The sequence below is a fragment of the Echiichthys vipera genome (assembly GCF_963691815.1).
Source record: "Echiichthys vipera genome assembly, chromosome: 2".
In the NCBI taxonomy this organism is placed as follows: Eukaryota; Metazoa; Chordata; class Actinopteri; order Perciformes; family Trachinidae; genus Echiichthys; species Echiichthys vipera.
In genome coordinates, this window is record NC_139827.1 from 33,017,414 (window position 1) to 33,034,668 (window position 17,255).

The 17,255-nt window shown below is 43.2% G+C and overlaps 1 protein-coding gene across 1 annotated transcript in view; it reads left to right on the top strand.

Annotated features, from left to right (window-relative positions):
• The first annotated feature begins 241 nt into the window (after window positions 1-241).
• The window catches only part of zdhhc5a (zDHHC palmitoyltransferase 5a), a 32,290-nt gene continuing 15,276 nt past the window's right edge, over window positions 242-17,255 (top strand). Inside the window, exons 1-4 of the mRNA XM_083930824.1 lie at window positions 242-685; window positions 9,100-11,156; window positions 14,947-15,068; window positions 15,988-16,145. Of these exons, the coding sequence (XP_083786950.1) occupies window positions 10,993-11,156; window positions 14,947-15,068; window positions 15,988-16,145 (444 nt within the window). The 5' untranslated portion in view covers window positions 242-685; window positions 9,100-10,992. The remainder of the gene's footprint in view (window positions 686-9,099; window positions 11,157-14,946; window positions 15,069-15,987; window positions 16,146-17,255) is intronic.

Consider the following 17,255-nt stretch of genomic DNA (forward strand, 5'->3'; position numbering starts at 1 on the left):
ATTTCAGTCAACAAGGCGGACTGCGAGTTGCTGTGCTGGTGAATACGTTTAATCACGATTTTTACTGAAATCATGACGTTTACAGTAAGGGCGGGGTCACGGTTGGAGAAGCAATAGAATACGCGTGCAGCTTGATTGACACCCTTACCGTCCAATCGGCGCTATTTTTATTGCGACAATTCTGTTGTTGGACCCTGACATTAGAGTTCTGTAGTACTGACAAATATGTCGGCCTCTGGGAATCTCTTGGCCACCAATATTATGGATATATGAGAAGAGCACACACTTGTCCTGGGACACTATTACCTCGGGCTTCTTCTCTTTAACTCCCGTGGTGGTGGAGCGGCCCGCAGGCAGATGTTAGCTGCTTCAGAGAAGTTCAGAGCCCAAGCAGCGTCCAGCCCTCGCTAACAGTTAGTGGAGCTAACGTTAGCGGTGTGTAGTAAATAACGTCAGCCGTGTCTGTGTTAGCTTGGCGCTGGGACAGCTAACCACCACAGCGGGACCCGTCACATTACAGCCCGCTGCGCCGCTGAATGGGTCTAATGGACAATAGTGGATGTACCGTTATGGAGCCGGTGTCTCTGCTGATTATAACTTAACCCGGAGAGGAAAGAACAAGACCGAGCCAGGCACATCCCTTTCACCGCGTTTGGACCCAGAACAACTGTCAAAGCCCTCACAGGTGAGGTAATTGTTAGCCTGCTGCTAGCCAGGGCTAACCAAAGAGACGTAATTAACGTTAGCTTTGGGCTAGCTAACGTTAATGTTACATACAGTATTACGGAGTCTCAGCAGTAACACTGACGGTAATGTTCCTTATTGCCTAACCCAGGGTTCGTAATTGCGTCGGTGAAGCTAATATAAAACGCTGCCCCTGTGTCCCGTTAGCTAATTCCTTGTGACTCATTAACGTGAACGCTGTCTTCGTTTTTCTTCACCCCCTGTCATCCTTACGGACTCGCTAACGTTACCGTCAGCGTTGTAATAGAAACTTCCGTTTATATAAGGTACCGTTTTGCTCCTCACCCCAGGTGTGTAACGTTATTATCGTCCTCAGTGTACGTCCCCGCCCCGGCTTTAACATTAGCCACCGTGCAGTGTAGGCTGGGTGTTTTTGCACAGAACGAACGCCAAATTATCTTTCACACATGTCGGTGTAGGAACGGCTGGACTGTCTATCGGTAATCAAACCAGGAGCCACTGCACGATTATATTTGCACGGGGAGGTGCACGGTGTAGCCCACTTATTTGGAAGGATTTAAATGATGTGTTGACACATATGCACTTGCTTCACAACCACCACCTCCACATTGAATTGTGCGATTTTTAAAAATGCAGTTTTTGGTGACGTTCCGTGTCTTTGCCGGGTCCGAATCGTGTCCACTGACCCGTTGACTGAATCAATTAAGGGTTGCGTGTCACCTGCCTCAGCTCTATGTATAACGCACCCTCTGCCGGCATTTGAGAGGGTAGTACGCTGTTTCATTCACACCGACGCTGCACGATCGCACTAAAATGGCAATCCACAATTGCCTCGTGGTGAGGTGGGCTTGGTTTTGCCGGTTTGGTGCATGTACCAGTGCTGTCGTTACAGCGCGGCTCTTCTGCAGAGGGCCATACACACCCAGCATTCATGTGTGTGTGTGTGTGTGTGTGTGCTGGCAATGCTGTAGGCCCCTGGTTAAATGTGAGAGAAGGTGCCATTGTGTGTCTAGGGATTTTCTAGCATTCACAGCATTGAAGGGGAGAGATGCTGCCTGATGGAGCAAGGGTGGGTGCAGAAAGGGCTTCATATTTTCATATTCATCCATATCAATGAATCATGCATAAATGAGTCCCATACACTGGGAGAGAGGGAGATGGTGAGAAGAACTGGGGGTGAGCAGATATTACAAGACCATTAAGAAGGTGATTTACTAATTTAACAGTAAAGTAAGCAGTGATATTGTGTTGGCTGTTTAGGACAAATAAACAAGAAGGGTAAGAACAGTAAATGATTCGATGTGCAGTACTTTTTTTTTTGCAGTACACACACTCCTGACAATGGATTTGCATCCCTGGGAGTAAGGATGCACACTTTGGATCGGATCACATGGAAAGGGCTCATGGTTGAATGATGAAATAACTATCTTATATCTTGATGGAGCTTGAGGAAATGCAAATGAAACGGTGTTTGTTCAGAATTTCTCTGCAATAAAAATGAAAGTGAATTGAGCACTTAATACGGTACACCATCTAATACTCTGTAGTCCCTGATATTTGGATCCCATGGGTATTTTGTATCCCTGCTAGATAGCATGGCGAAAAGTAGATTTTATTTAAAATCCCTGTTATGAAGAAGATTGAAGATTTTAAAAGGTTACTAATGTAAGGTCATGATAACAGAAAGATTTTTACCCAAAGACATGCTGAAGTTACTGCAAGAGAACCTAAAGACTCAGGAAATGAAGCCAGGACCTTTAAACGGACTATTAAACCCGCTCACCGTTTTCAGACCTGTTGTGCTGAGAAAGATCTGGTTATTGATTTGAAAAGATCACCAGTAGGCTACATTATGAACCACAGAACAGACTATCCTGGTCTGTAGTCTTAACATATGCTTTATATTCACATTACTATAAATATTATAGTTACTGTTAGGCTTTGCTTGCATCTCTGGAAGTGTGTCTGTCTGTCTCTCTCTGTCCATCTGTGTGTATTTTCTCTCTTTCTCTCTCCTTTTCTTCCTCCCCAACCGGTCAAGACAGATGTCCGTCCTCCACAGAGCTGGGTCTGTCTGACGTTCCTGCCTGTTATAGGGAAGGTTTTCGTTGCCACCGTACTCTACAGAGGAATTGTTGGGTCTCTGTAAATCATAAATAAGTCTGAGTGTGGTCTTTACCTACTCTGTAAAGTGTCCTGAGATAACTTTTGTTATGATTCGACACTATAAATAAAATTGAATTGAATTTAATTGAATTGTAGAAGGATCTCAAGTTTATCGGTAGCAGTCATGAAATTGAAATAGCAAACTAAATGGGGATATTCATATCTGCTTCACACTCCTTGGTTGTTCTGCAGTCACTGTCAACCCCGCCCCTCTGAACTTATTGTGTAAATAAATAGAGATGAAAATGCAGATAAAATAGGCCAGCATTAAAAGTAGTGAACCATACCCAATGTAGAAAAGATGTTTGCCGGAAGTACTTAATTATAGTTATTGATGCAATAAATGAACAGTGAATATAATGTATTCATTAAATACTAGACATTGAAAAAATGATCATACAGTTGCAGAACAGTCATGTCATATGGTTAAGGGTTTCCCCTTTTTGGATTTCTCAATGGGAGATACAGTGCTTTTAAGAGTGAACATACTATTAGAAATTGTAAGTAAGTGTTGCATATCAGTGCAAAGCAGCAGCACGTCTAGCTTTGACCTGGAAATGTGCACAGACGATCTCCCAACCGCTTTTACTGTTTGCGAGAATGGGGGTGTTTCAGTCTGAAGTTAAACTGATGCTAATTTTCTGGCCAACATTCTCTAACAGCAGTCAAGGTGTCATGATGTGTCAAACAAGTTCTCTTTTGTTGATGCTTGGAGCTCTAAGACGGCTGTAGCAGAATCATGTGAACAATTCCATGATAACTATCCTTTTTTTCATTGGTTGTTGCGTTAAATCTTACCCAAGTACAGTAGTACTATTTTCTGATTGGCTATTTTGTAGCTCCTGTCTTTTTCGATTGGCACGTAAGTGGCAGCTCGGCTGAATTTCAGGGGAGAAGCGTTTGATTCCTGCTGTTTCCATAGCAGAGACATCAGGGTCTCCGGCATATTATTAATTGTTTTTCCGCGTGACAAATACAATGTGTGGCGGGAGTGCGTGACTAAAGACTGAAATGAGTGACTGTCACACTCATTGCGTGGCACTTGAGAGGCCTGCAGACAAGACGCAGATATTCAAGCAGTGTAAGAAGATGGTTCCATCACCACCGTACAACAAACACTTTGGTCCCCCTCACAGCTTCTTTAACATCATGTTACATCTGCATCAAAGCTGAAGCTTCCGCATTTGACAAGTTGGGGGAACGCGTCAGCAGCTCTCGAGCCAAGTGACAGCGGCTGGATAACCTGCCTTCACCAGCTGACTGACAGACATTTACTAAAGCAAAATAGTTTCATGTTGGCTCCATGGGAAGTAAGGGAGGGGAAGTCTGTGACACAGACACACACAGACTGAGCTCATCAGTCAATGTAAAGACGGCCCATATGTTCAAAACACATATGCAGCAGAAAAAAACGTGTCGGTGGATATATTTAAGAAAAGGGAAATGTATTTACTCTGCGAGATGAGTGAGTTGCGGTCGTCACAACGCTTCCAAACCCGCTCTCTGTGTGGAGAAGAGACTGTATTTTGACGGGCAGGGGCCCTTTTCTGATGGCGGGCTTACCCGCCTTGCGGGGACTGCAGGGATATACTTAACTGGTGTGCGTGCTGTACACCGCAGCTAACATGAGCACTATCCTAAGACACCTGCAGCACGACCACAACTCTCTGCTAAAATCAACCGCTGTATTTTTTCCTGTAAAGAAAATACTGAAAGTTAAAAACGGGGTGAAAATCTCATTATGTCTTGTTCTCATGAAGCCCAAATTGTGTATTGGCTCATCAGCTGAGTGTCTCCTCACAGCCCTAGTACTGGTAAATTCCCCTCACTACCCCATATTAATTATGCTGGGTCCAGAAAGTCCCTTCTAGACAGACACCTTTGTATTCCTGTCCTCAAATTTCATCAGCACTGAGGGACAGAGTGGCAGACGTAAAATGTTTTTGGCTAACCTGATGGATAGGATACAATTAGCATAACTGGAGCTCAGTAAATGGACTGTTGTAACGCTGGAAGACGTATGCTTTCGATCCTGTTGTAGAGTAAATTACCTGATTTGATGTGTAAGCTGATAGGCAGGTGGTGTGTGTTGCGTTATTACAAAGCCGTGACCAGAACATTCGCCTATTAGGATATTTATTCGTTGCTTAGGTATTTTTTTTTTTTGGGATTCAGATATTGCAGCACAGTGTTTCCCTTTCCGCTCAGCGTGAGTCTTTACTGTTCTTTGCTGTCATTTGGTTGAGTTTCTTCTCTCCTCACACTAGAGCGGGTGCACATCAGCGAGCCGCAAGAGCAACTCAACAGTCCACTAACTTGTTGCTCTCTCTACCAATATCGGGTGCTAATGTTAATGCTGAAATGTTGGGCTGAAAGACCCCATATGCCGGCAGAAATTAGCTGTGTAGTTCTGAGTAAAGGTAGTTCGCTAGCCGCTGATTTCTACAGTGTGACCACTGAAACACTGCAGTGCGGGGCTGTATGTGTGAGCGCAAATATCTGATTCAGTCAAACCGGGCATTAAACAGAGTTTACCCTCCCAGCTCCCTAGAAAAAAAGACCCGGTAATCTCCGAGTGACCCCATGTGTGAATTCAGCCACTTATTCTCTGGTGAACCCACAGAGTTGAATAGGGCGTCTTATGTTTATATCATGCATCGGCTAACAGCGGATCAAAACAGGCCCGCGACGGTGAAGAGAACCACTGGGGTTACGTCCACACAATCGAAAACAACCGTTTTTCTCTCTGTCGTTCTTAAAAAGTCCCCTCTGCTCAGGGAATAGCTGCGTCCACAGGAAACCAGTGAAACCGACTCCAAACGCTGTAGTACACATGCCAGGCCTGGATGTGGCGCTGTAACTGCCACAGAAATACACCAACAGCAGAGAAGAAGAGACGGGGAGACGCTGTGGAGAATCCAAACACTGGAGATTTTCTCTCCAAATCAGGAGACATCCCAAATCCTCCTCCATCCTAGAGAGAAATCTGTCATGTGTCAAAGAGAAACTCTGGGCCTGGACATTGTCTGGGGTTTATATGCGGAAACCACTTATAGTAGTGGTAATATCCCTAGTGGGGATTAAACACAATAAATGGTGAATTCCTTGACATAATTGTCTCTGAGTTAAGTAAATTATTTATGAAAAACAGATGTTGAAAACCATCAGTAATTGCAACCTTACTGGATACTTGGTTGTCAGAGTTTGTCTCATGCACCCAAGTGGACACTGGGCATGGTAATAAGTAGAGGGGGCAATTAATGCCGCTGAATGGAGCAGCAGTAATTGATAAAGTGTAGGAAGACAGGTCCATCCGTCATGCCTGGCCTAAACAGCTGCAGTCATTTGCTTATTGATTGAAGGGTTGAAGTCGTGAGTCCATAAAGTGGACAGCTGTATCCAGGGCCTGTGTCTCTCTGTCTGTCTTCGTCTCTGTAAACAGCATTCTCTGGTTAAGCTGCTGAGCTGTGAGTGCTCTGTGATGAAGCAAAAGAGCAAAATTGTTTGTGCTGAAAAAACCTCAGTGTCCTATGAAACGATTTTCCTGCATCTCTTGTAGTGAAAGCTTAATGTGTCCACTCAATACTACTTTCACACGCTGTGCTTTGGTTAACTACGGAGGAAATTAGTGTAGTTTGTGGGAATCCTGTCAGAATGAGCTGATATTGCACACTACGAACAATTTATTCGTATCTAACAAGAACAACAACAAACATTAACAATCTTAATGTGGATCCCTTCAGTTACTTTTACTGTCAAGTTTCATGAGCAGGATATTTTACAGAAATGAACTTGCAGTGCTGTGCGTGGAGACACTTAAAAAGAGCTAGCTCAAAGTTGAGGTGCCGTTCATAGTTCACAGTCCCAAGAAATGAACTAGTTTATGTCACTTCTTCTGTTTAAAAAATGTCTGATGTGGCCTTGTTTTTGTTGACAACAGGTGTTGTGTCAAAGTCTGTGCCCCGGTGTCATTGGCTCCGTTCGCGTTGCAGTTCCAAGTGACCTGAACCCGATACGTATTTTTTTTTAATGGGACAGCAATCTGAACAGCCAGGTCGCATTTCAACGTCACTCTGACCCGTTCTGCAATGTTTTGGAAATAAATGACTAATAATGTTGATTGGGAAAAAAAAAGTGGGCCACAAGCAGGAGCCAGGAACAGAATTCAAACAAACAGCAGTGAAGCAGGCGGCCAGTGGAGGGAGAGTGAAGTTTTAGACCTCATTAGTATTTGAGGTGACACTGATGGTAGTATTGTATACTACTATCGTTTCGCCTAGACCCATCATTAAAATGTGAATTTTCTTTCTCCTCTTCCTCCTTCGTGATACCACCCGCTCACAAATTGGCCGGCTGCCGCCACGCGCTGTTTTTAGCATTTAGCCATAAAGTCCGGTTGCCGTGGCCATGTTTGCTTCCATAAACACTGTTGTGACGTGATGTCATCAATGTTCACTGCGCATGCGGCTCCCTTCAGTAGTGTGACCTGTTCACACAGCAATCCGTAGACAGGCCACATTTAAAGACGTAATGTGAACAGACAAAAAAATCGGATTTAAGCAATAAATCGGAATTGTGCATTAAGACCTGCAGTGTGAACGTAGCCATTGTGTTTCCTTGCTGTTAAAATGATGTGTCCCATATGGTGTGGTTCCGATTCAGGTAGGGGAATCACATTAACGGGGTCTTTGACGCGACACGTAAATCCTCAGGTTCCACAAAACTCATTGCACAAGGGCTGTTAACTGTCACAGGAGTTAACAACACTCAAAGTCCTGTCCATTAGTTGCAAACTGATTTAAGTTCAGTTCAGCGTTCATCAAAAGTATGAGCATGTTTAATGAGAGAGAGAGAGAGAGAGAGAGAGAGAGAGAAGAGAAGATCCATGAACCACAGCCGGTGTTTAACCCCTCCAGGCTTGCCTCGGTGCCCCCTCTGATGTAGAGATGGAGGTGGACGTAGACGTAGAGATGGTCTTGCTTGTCCATATGGTCAGGATCGTAGATGGTGTTCCTTTTCTCCACCTTTTCCCCTGCGTTTGCTCTGATGTTTACATTTGAAAACCTTGACGGACCAGTGGGATGTATGAAGAAGCTCGATTAGTGGGTCAGAAAGATATGTTACGCTCAAAGCCTGGGTCAGCTGTGACACGAAAGTCGCTCTCTTTTAGTGTCGCTGTATCACCATGGTAACTTATGCTTTCAACCAAACCTGGTTGGGAGGAGGTTTTCAGCTCAGACTAACTAAGACCTAGAGTTTCAGGTTAGATCGGCTCCTTAAAGCTCAGAGCAGCATCCTAGACTTCCTTTTATGAGAGGTACGGGTTCTCATCAGAGGGTCTTCACTATTTGATCGTCCTTGTTGGACCTTATGTGGGCAATGTTACACAAAGAAGTTGTGCACTTAGTATTGCACAGTGTGTCTGTTTCACTGGGATTCCTTGCGACGGGTACATATTTGCATGCATGCAGTTGATGATGCTGAAACTCTGAGCAAAAATACAGCGTGCCTTATATCTGCATGCACGCCCTTTTTATGAGAGCACACACTGAAACTTAAGTGGAAACCTTGGCTTGACAAATTAACACTAAAGTGAGCTTTGTGGTAACGTTTAACTCTTATTGAGAGTTTCGTATTTGTCGATCCAGGTTTTTCAAAGAAACCCTGGGGATGTTCAGCGCGCTTCATAGAACACCCAAGTTGATTTCCCCATCCTGAGGTGTGACTCATAAGATGGACGTAGAGATAGTCTTGCTTGGCCATGTATTCTGGATCATAGGCAGTGCCCATCTTAACTGTGATGTTTACATTTCAAAACATTGATGGTTAAATTATTACCCCAACTGTCCGTTGTAAAGACCCATGCCAGTTGACAGTAGTGCGATTGTCAAAAGACAGACACCACCCTCCTGCTGGTAACTGAGGTAACATCATGCTCAATGGCAACTTTGGTTTACTATTTTCATTGTAAAAATAAGAAACGCTTCAACACTTTCCCAAAGGGCAACAGGTCAATATAATACTGAAAAGCACCTCTTTTTCTATGAAATTAAAATACAAAATACAGCTCTGTGGTTGGCGCATTTGGGCGATGTCGTTGAATTTGTGTTAGCATAGAAGCACGGACAAAATATTGCAATGTGCCTTTTAATTCTGTGTAAAATACATGTTTACACAATAGATTATTTGTCTTTACCCAACCCTTGTTCCTCTCATTTGCTACTGTAGGTGGAGCTTCCTGACCAACCATCAGACGAGATAATGACCTAGGATGACCTGTAGAAGTTGATATTCACTTCTACCATATCCTCACACACAAAGCCATCCAAATGAACAATCGAGCAGGCCTCTGATCAGCCCTGGATCCTGTTTTTTTGAGGCTGGACAACAATACTTGAAAACTGAAAAACCTCAATATACAAATCTTCCTAGGAATTCACAGTTTGTCACATTTTTGTTGAAGTCATTTTTAGGAAGTGTGCTCCGGAGAGAGGCTGTATCCTCCAAGGGATTGTTGTGGGAGGTTGTTATCCAAGCCTCAATGCTCTGGGGAAGGCAGTCGAGAGAAGACCCTGGAAGTCCCTGGAGAAGAGAGCAAATCAGAAAGCGCCCTGTAGCTGGAAGGCTGACGGTTGCATAACTAACAGGCACTGCCGTCCACTAACACAGTGGAACAGGGAGACCAGTGGAGGAACTGAACTGTCTACTTTGCTATTGCTGGCTGATGTAGGATATCATACCATTATCCATCCACACAAAACCCCCCGCGTTTCAAACCAGCAGTAACCTTTCTCCAGAATTTAATTTACATGGATACTAATGGATTCTCCCCCAGATGTTTTGGAAGGAACCACACCAGCACTTCCTGCTTTTTGTCTTCCGATCACATCCCTGGTGCAGCTGGCAGGTGAGGTGGTTTGAATCAGCCACCAGCGGGGTTTAGGGATGCCCCGACACAGGAAAACCAGGCTACTCCACTGGCCCGTTTACAGACTGCTGTTTCTAATACGAGTCCTGGACTGAAAGCATATTGTCTCCTTCTTTAACAGAGAGCAAGGGGTCGTCAATTTTTATTTACAGGACTTTTTCTCACATTGCTACAGCTGCCCAGACTGCTGATTTCTGGGTGCTAAAAACTTTCAATGTAAGTGAATAGGACTCTCCCTACATTCTGCGAACATTTGGTGCATTTCCCATTTTAGGGCATTTTTTTCTTTCCAGTCCATCTCCCACCAAAACAGGCCTACCTCTCCCAACTCTTGTACCTCACTTCTCCTATCTCTAGACCAATCAACTGGACGAGTTTGCATCAGGCGCGAAATTCATCAGGTTAGCCGAGGTTTTCTTTCTGTCAGGATATGATTGGATTTTCACTAGACCACATCACTTCATAACTAAATTATTGTGTTTAAATGGAAGGCGCCCAAATCGTTTTTATATCTCAATAACAGCCATGTTTTCTAATTGCACTGTTATCATGTTTTTCACCAAATGTTTATTCACCTTGCTATACAAGCAGATGTCCTCTTTTTAGACTGATTTGACTCTTCTGGAAACAGACTTTTAAGAATGATCAGTTTTTATCGGCCTGTATTTGTAATTGATTGACATGTTGGGCAGAACACAGTCAAACTAGCGCTGTGTAGTTACCTGCAGCTCTGTAAGAGATAGCAGTCTGGACACCTCCTCTTTACAATCTGTGGCTTATTTGTTCACCCCCCCTTCCCACCTGTTTTCTGGCTGACAGGAAAACAAGGCTTTTACAGCAGAGCCACTTGAAAGCTTCATTTAATCTCTCACAGTCACTCAGTAGATCAGGATCGACCTAAGACCCTAAGAAAACAAGCGATCACTCCTACCATCTCAGTGCGGTGAAGCAGAGTGTTTTCTTCTTTTCCACGTGAAAAAGAAAGCCCTCCTCAATCATCCCTCCATTTCTTTGGTATCTGTCCTTTTACATTTTGACATCACATTTTTTTTTCTTTTCCCAATCCATCAATTCTACCACCAAACTACCAATCTACTCAACACACCACACCTAAAGAAACATTTAACTCAGAACGGTACATTCCTGGGCACAGCAGCTGCTGATCAGACACACACCACTACACCAAGGAAGTGATGCCAGGTGGCAGTAGTAAGAGTGGAGGGCGGGGTACGTCCTCGTCCCCCCTCCCCCACACCGTGGTCCCGCCCAGCAGACCCCTGAGACCCTCCCGCTACGTCCCGGTGTCAGCAGCCACTTTCTTCCTCGTCGGCTCCACCACGCTCTTCTTCTGCTTCACGTAAGTGGCAACAGTACACCGTCACACAGGCATACAGGCCAGTCTATAAGAAATTATAGACTGAAATTATTATTGTCTGAAATGACTGTTTCATAAGATATTTCAGAACAAACAGTATGCGATAATACAGAGCAGGGCCTTGCTCTTTAAACATAGAGTAGTCCTTAAAACAGCATTAATTGACATTCTTCTTTCAACAATGAGTCAAATGACTTTATAATGTGAAAGGTGTTGGTGTCCCGCAGTTCCCTCAGCTCTTGTGAGTGTCTTAGTGGTGAAAATTTTGTTTTAACCCCCTGCACTGTCCCGAAATCGTCCCAAAAAATATTTTGAACCCATTTTCATTTTCATGATGAAAACCAACACAATAACTCACAAAACTGTGTTCAAAGTGACCTTATGCCACTACTCCACTCATTCGTCATGAGGACATTGTACCAGCAATTTTAAGGGGCGACTGTGGCTCAGTGAAAGAGTGGGTCGTCCTCCATTTGAGAGATCAGTTCGATCCATACAGGCATGGGTGTGCTAATGTGGTGTGAACGGTTACATTAGATTAGATGGTATGAAGATGTCCACTGCCATCAGTGTGAATGTCTGTGTGAATGTGACAAGTAGTGTGAAAGCGCCTTGAGTAGTCAGAAGACTAGAAAGGCGCTATTGAAGTACAAGTCCATTTACCATTTACCATAAAAGTATCGGGTGTTTTATAAACCAAAATAATGATACTAAAAATAGATTTAGAGCTGGCTATCTCTGAAGCTAACAGACTGCCATTAAAAGCAATTGGTAATATCCCTTGCTAACGTAAACTTTGACAGTCTACCTGTTGTGTTGATGGTGGATAAGTTTAATAATAAGTTTAGTAATAAGTTCAGTTTAGTTTATTACCTTGTTTAAACAGTAGAGCAGCAGACGATGCTAATCTGCTTATCAGTTAGTAAAAATAAGATGAAAGTGATAGAATAGCTTATAATAATATCAGAGGGTGCGTTAACATGTCCGAATGTGTGGGAGGTTAAAGTATCAATCGGTATCTGACATAGTTATTCAAAATCACAATTCCCGCAGCTTCCTAGCTTAAACTGGCATCGTTAGCCACAAAAATCTTTCTGCCCTGAGACTCGCGTGCATCGTTATCGTTGCCGAGAACGGCGGTTGTGATTCTGTATTTTTACGTTACTGGCTTAATGTTACCCCAGACTCTGTGGGTCATACTTGGCGGCTGGGCTATGTGCCGGGGCTATGTGCACTCAGACTGCCCCTCTTTTGGCTTCAGCCAGCGCAACATCGTCTCTGGTCGAGCACCAAGCACAGTGACAGCAGAGAGTAACACGGTATGGTGGCAGTTGAGTATCCCCGTCTCACCTCGAGCGGGAGCAGCGCGGGAGCAGCGCGGGAGCAGCGCGGGAGCAGCGCGAGAGCAGCGCGAGAGCAGCGCTTGTGTCTCACTGAACAACACAAACACGAGCCAGCCAATTCTCGTCGTAGCAACGTCCTCGAGGACCTTCAGCCTCTTTACATGGGGCGACTGCTCTAACCACTCACCACCGGCCGCCCCGCAGCTGTTACTTTAAGGGAAAAAGCTCTGAAAAACCTGTGACATTCATCTGCAAGAACCAGATTTTTTTTTTTTCTCAGGAGATGGGAGAAATTAGAGCGTTGATCAGGTGGACACAAACACGACTCCAATAAGTTGACCATGTCCATTGTATATTTAAGCAATAGCTCATGCAGTATGTTGTGATTATACCTCAGCTAAAGGGTGTTCTTATGCCCCTAAACCCCTCAAAGGTAGAATTACCACAAGCTCTGATTACAAGTCCGTACAATATCAGCCTTGCTTTAAGAAAACCATGTTTTATTCATGATGTCATGGAGAAGTACTACACTATCCACAATCCTCAGCTTAACACTGACATCTCTGATTGGTGGCGGTCGCGCTTACCATGGAAATGTTGAATGTACCTGCGGCTTTTCTCCGGATTTCCACATTTGCATTTGAGCCGAATCAGATATTTTTGGGTCAAGATTCCTCTTAAAACTCTTCTATCTAAGGATTTTCTGTAATGTCAATGGAGTGGACAAATGGCAAAATCACTTGTAGAAGCAGAGCTGTTCAAAGAGTGGGCGGCTACTGTTGAGCTCTAATGCTGACACGACTCTCTGGAGTGGGTTTTGTCTGAAAAAAAAAAATAATAAAGTGTGCGCGTGTGCGAGTGTGTGCGTCTGTGTGTTCTTCAGATTAGTGAGGAGAAAATAGGTCAACATCTGTCACTCTGACAAAAGCCTGTGATCCTGTCCCTCACTGTTTCTTTCTCCCTGAGTCTTTTGGTGTTTGCATCCCTGCGGTCACTCTCACACTTCCTCTTATTGTCTCACTCATTTATCACTCATTGATAAATACAACTCTACACAAAAAGGCTGGCAACAATCAATGAAAATAAGGGAATAACACCAAAATATTAAAGGAGCCTCCTCGGAGAGCTCAGAAAGCTGTAGTATAGTTGTAAATAATTTTTCATATGTTGTCTTGTTGTTTCCATTTTGAAAAAAAAAAATTGGCATGGGTTGGTTTATTTTAGGTTGCATATATTTTCCATGTCAATCAAAAACTCTTATTTAGTTCAAACCTTCAGTCAGTTGTATTGGGAAACACACCTGTGTGCTTAAACGCAGTAATAAGCATTCACTAACAGTAACTTACCGGTCTAATAATCATTTACTAATGGTTAGTAGTTATTTATTTAAATATTATTTAATTTTTTTTGAGGATGCAAAGTTGTAAAGTTTCCATGGGAAAGTTACTGCAGGCCACCCCCCCTACATGCACTGTGCATTCGTCCATCACACGAACAGGTGATTTCTAGAACCCTGGACTATTGAGGCCACATATTAGAGCCTGCGGACTACTTACAGTGAAGTAACTTTTGATATTATTATGAGGTAAATATATTTGATGTATGGTGTTAAAGTCTAATTCCGGCACTAAATCATCCAATGGTCTTTTCTGGAACTTACGTAGATCAAGTACGTACAACTATTAACGGGGAAATTCAGGAGAGTCGCTAACACTGCTTAGCTCGGGGCAGTACGGTGAAGGCATTAAAACAGCTTTTTGAACCACTAATACTGCTAAAAAATAACTGTTTATTGTGCAATTGTTCAGTTTAAGGCTGTAGAGAAAACACAGTGAGAAAGACTACATGTCACGTCACGTATGTGACGTCACACCATCGCCCTTTCTCACAGTGTAAGTGGAGCAGAGATATCTCCATGTCTGTACCAGAGTACCAAGCACGGGTGGTGACGTTTATCATTGGCGTCGAGAGCAGCAAAGCGTTGTAGTTCACAAAGCAGCCTTACACAAAAACCTACCATTATCAAACTTCTTCACAATAAATCGTATTTCTTTTTTGCATGAAACATTATCTTTAAAAATCACAAACAACATGTGGGAAATTCGTGGCACAATTCAAACGGGGCCGGATCATTTTTATAAGCCAAAGGAATGCATGCATCAGAAATTCATTTTGAGGTCCCATGTACTGGAAATACAACAACTCTACTCTCTGCCACTCTATAAATATCAGTCTAAAGATTTACCAAACAAGTCTATTCCTCAGCTCATATGAAGATAATTATCAGTGTGTAAAAGGACCAACAAGTGGCCCTGCAGCTTGTCTTGCGAGGACTACGGCCTTACTTTGATTCCATTTGAACCGTATAGTGTGACAGAAAGTTCTGCCATGTTTAGAGTGTCAGACTGTCCTCTCTGGTCATGTTTCAGGTGCCCGTGGCTGTCAGAGCGTTTCTCAGTCGCTGTGCCCATCTACAATGGAGTCATCTTCCTGTTTGTTTTGGCTAACTTCTGTATGGCCACATTCATGGACCCTGGCATCTTCCCCAGAGGTGAGTGCATGGATGGTTGGATATGATGTATGCTTGTGATGCTGGCCATCAAATACTGTGCAGTATGTTGATATTGTTGCAAAATGTCAAGTTTGGCTTAATTTTCAGTGTTTATACATGTACAGTATTTCCTATCCTCAAAACTCTTCAATTTGAATAGCCTGAAAAAGATGGAAACACCTCTGCTTGTGTCCAGGCTGATTCTGGATCAGTAAGGGGAGGAGTTGAGGCAGAAGTTAACAATTCACTATTTGAGTCGGTTTGATTTGAAATGGAGTCATATTACCCGCTGGAAATAAGAGGCTAACTGAATGACTGCTGTTTGTTTGACATTTCAGGTCAAGTGTTAAGTCTAGTGCCAAGGTTTTAATGAGAAATGGAACAAAACATGTGCCAGCCACTTGTTACATTTGAATACGTCAGTGTGTGTCTGTGTTCTGATGTCAGGGCTCAAATGTTCTTTACTGTGAAATTCGGGCGTAAAATCATCCCATGGTCTTTTTCAACACTTCCACACATCAAATATGCCATCGAGACAATTTTTTTCCGTAATGACCTACACATTAAACAAAGCAGCAACAACGTAGTTGGTGAACCCACATTTATTTAAAGAGTGTTTTAAAAACTTACCTACTGGCCCCTGTACCAGCTCCTCTCATAGTAAAGTTCATTCAAGTGGATTACCAAAGTCAATCCCAAAGTAAGGAGCCCATTGGTGCTTTGTTTTAGGTTTGGTGTTATTTTGAGCAGTATTAGTGGTTAAAAAAGAGGTTTTAATGCCTTCACCGTACTGCCCCGAGCTAATCAGTGTTAGCCACGTCCGGCTGTTAGCAACTCTCCCGGATTTCTCTGTTAATACGCCGGAATTTCTTTAAGTAAAATTTGAGAGCTGTCTGTGATCATGTGTTTTTCCTTGCAGCTGAGGAGGACGAGGACAAGGAGGACGATTTCCGTGCTCCCCTCTACAAGACTGTGGAGATCAGAGGGATCCAGGTCAGGATGAAGTGGTGTTCAACCTGTCGCTTCTACAGGCCTCCACGGTGCTCCCACTGCTCCGTCTGTGACAACTGTGTCGAGGTGTGCTCACACTCACACATACACCTTTTTTATCAAGTGTACACACTTCTGAATAATTGATGTTTCAAATTGCCTAATACAGGCGCACAATGCACACCTGCATAAACATTTGTAAAGCCAATCCAGTTACAGTTGTTTGACAAAACTGAATCAACAGAATGTGTTTTGAAACACGGCTTGCCTTTAATGCCTACAGTTTGTGTTCACACATCATCTAGTTCCAAAAAAAGAAGAAAATGGCTAACAATGCAAAATAACTGCAGGCCGTGCCCATAATTAAAGGTTGGATATGTAGAATGAGCAGAACAGCGTCATCTAGTGTGTTAAGATCGTAGTCGCAACAACAAAAAATAAGTCCAGCAGTCGGGTTGCCAGGTTGGTCAGACCCGGCCCAGTAGGCTACAGAAGACCAGAGTCTGTTTGAGCCTGTTTGAACCCACCCCCTCCAGCAAATCACACCATAGAAACAAGGATTAAAGGAGTTTGACTGACAGTTAGCGTTAGCTGTTAGCATTAGCAGTTACAGCTACGTAAAGATGAAAGTGATGTTAGTGATTAAGGAGAACCGTAGCCATTTGGGCGTGCGTTTTAATGCAGTTGAACTCCTTTATCTCAGACCATGGAGTGAATGCTTGGCCTACCGTATTTTGACTCAGCCTACAGTAGCTGCACCCAACAACAGACAACCCTGGCAACCAACAACGACCAACGCTATTGGCTGCTACAAAGTAAACAGAACGTGACAGAAAGTCATTGTCAAACCCGTCATAAGTTTTTTAAATATTTATTCAGACTAAATTTTTTTTTTTATGGAAAAGCAATACTTTCATTCTGTACCCCTCAAAACGCCCGTGGGTGTATTATTATTATTTATTTTTATTTTTTTTTAAATATAGCTTTTAATAAAGATTCTATCATGAGGGCTGAGATAAAGTGAATATAGACCCCTTCATTTGAGTTCTACTTGAGATAAACCTGTGCAGGCTTCCCTGCAGACTGTAACTCGCTTGAATGTTTACAACATAGGAGCTAAAGTCAAACATCAAAAAAATCCCTATCAGTTGTCTTTGTTATCACATGGTGTGTAATGTAAATGTGAATTGGAGCAGA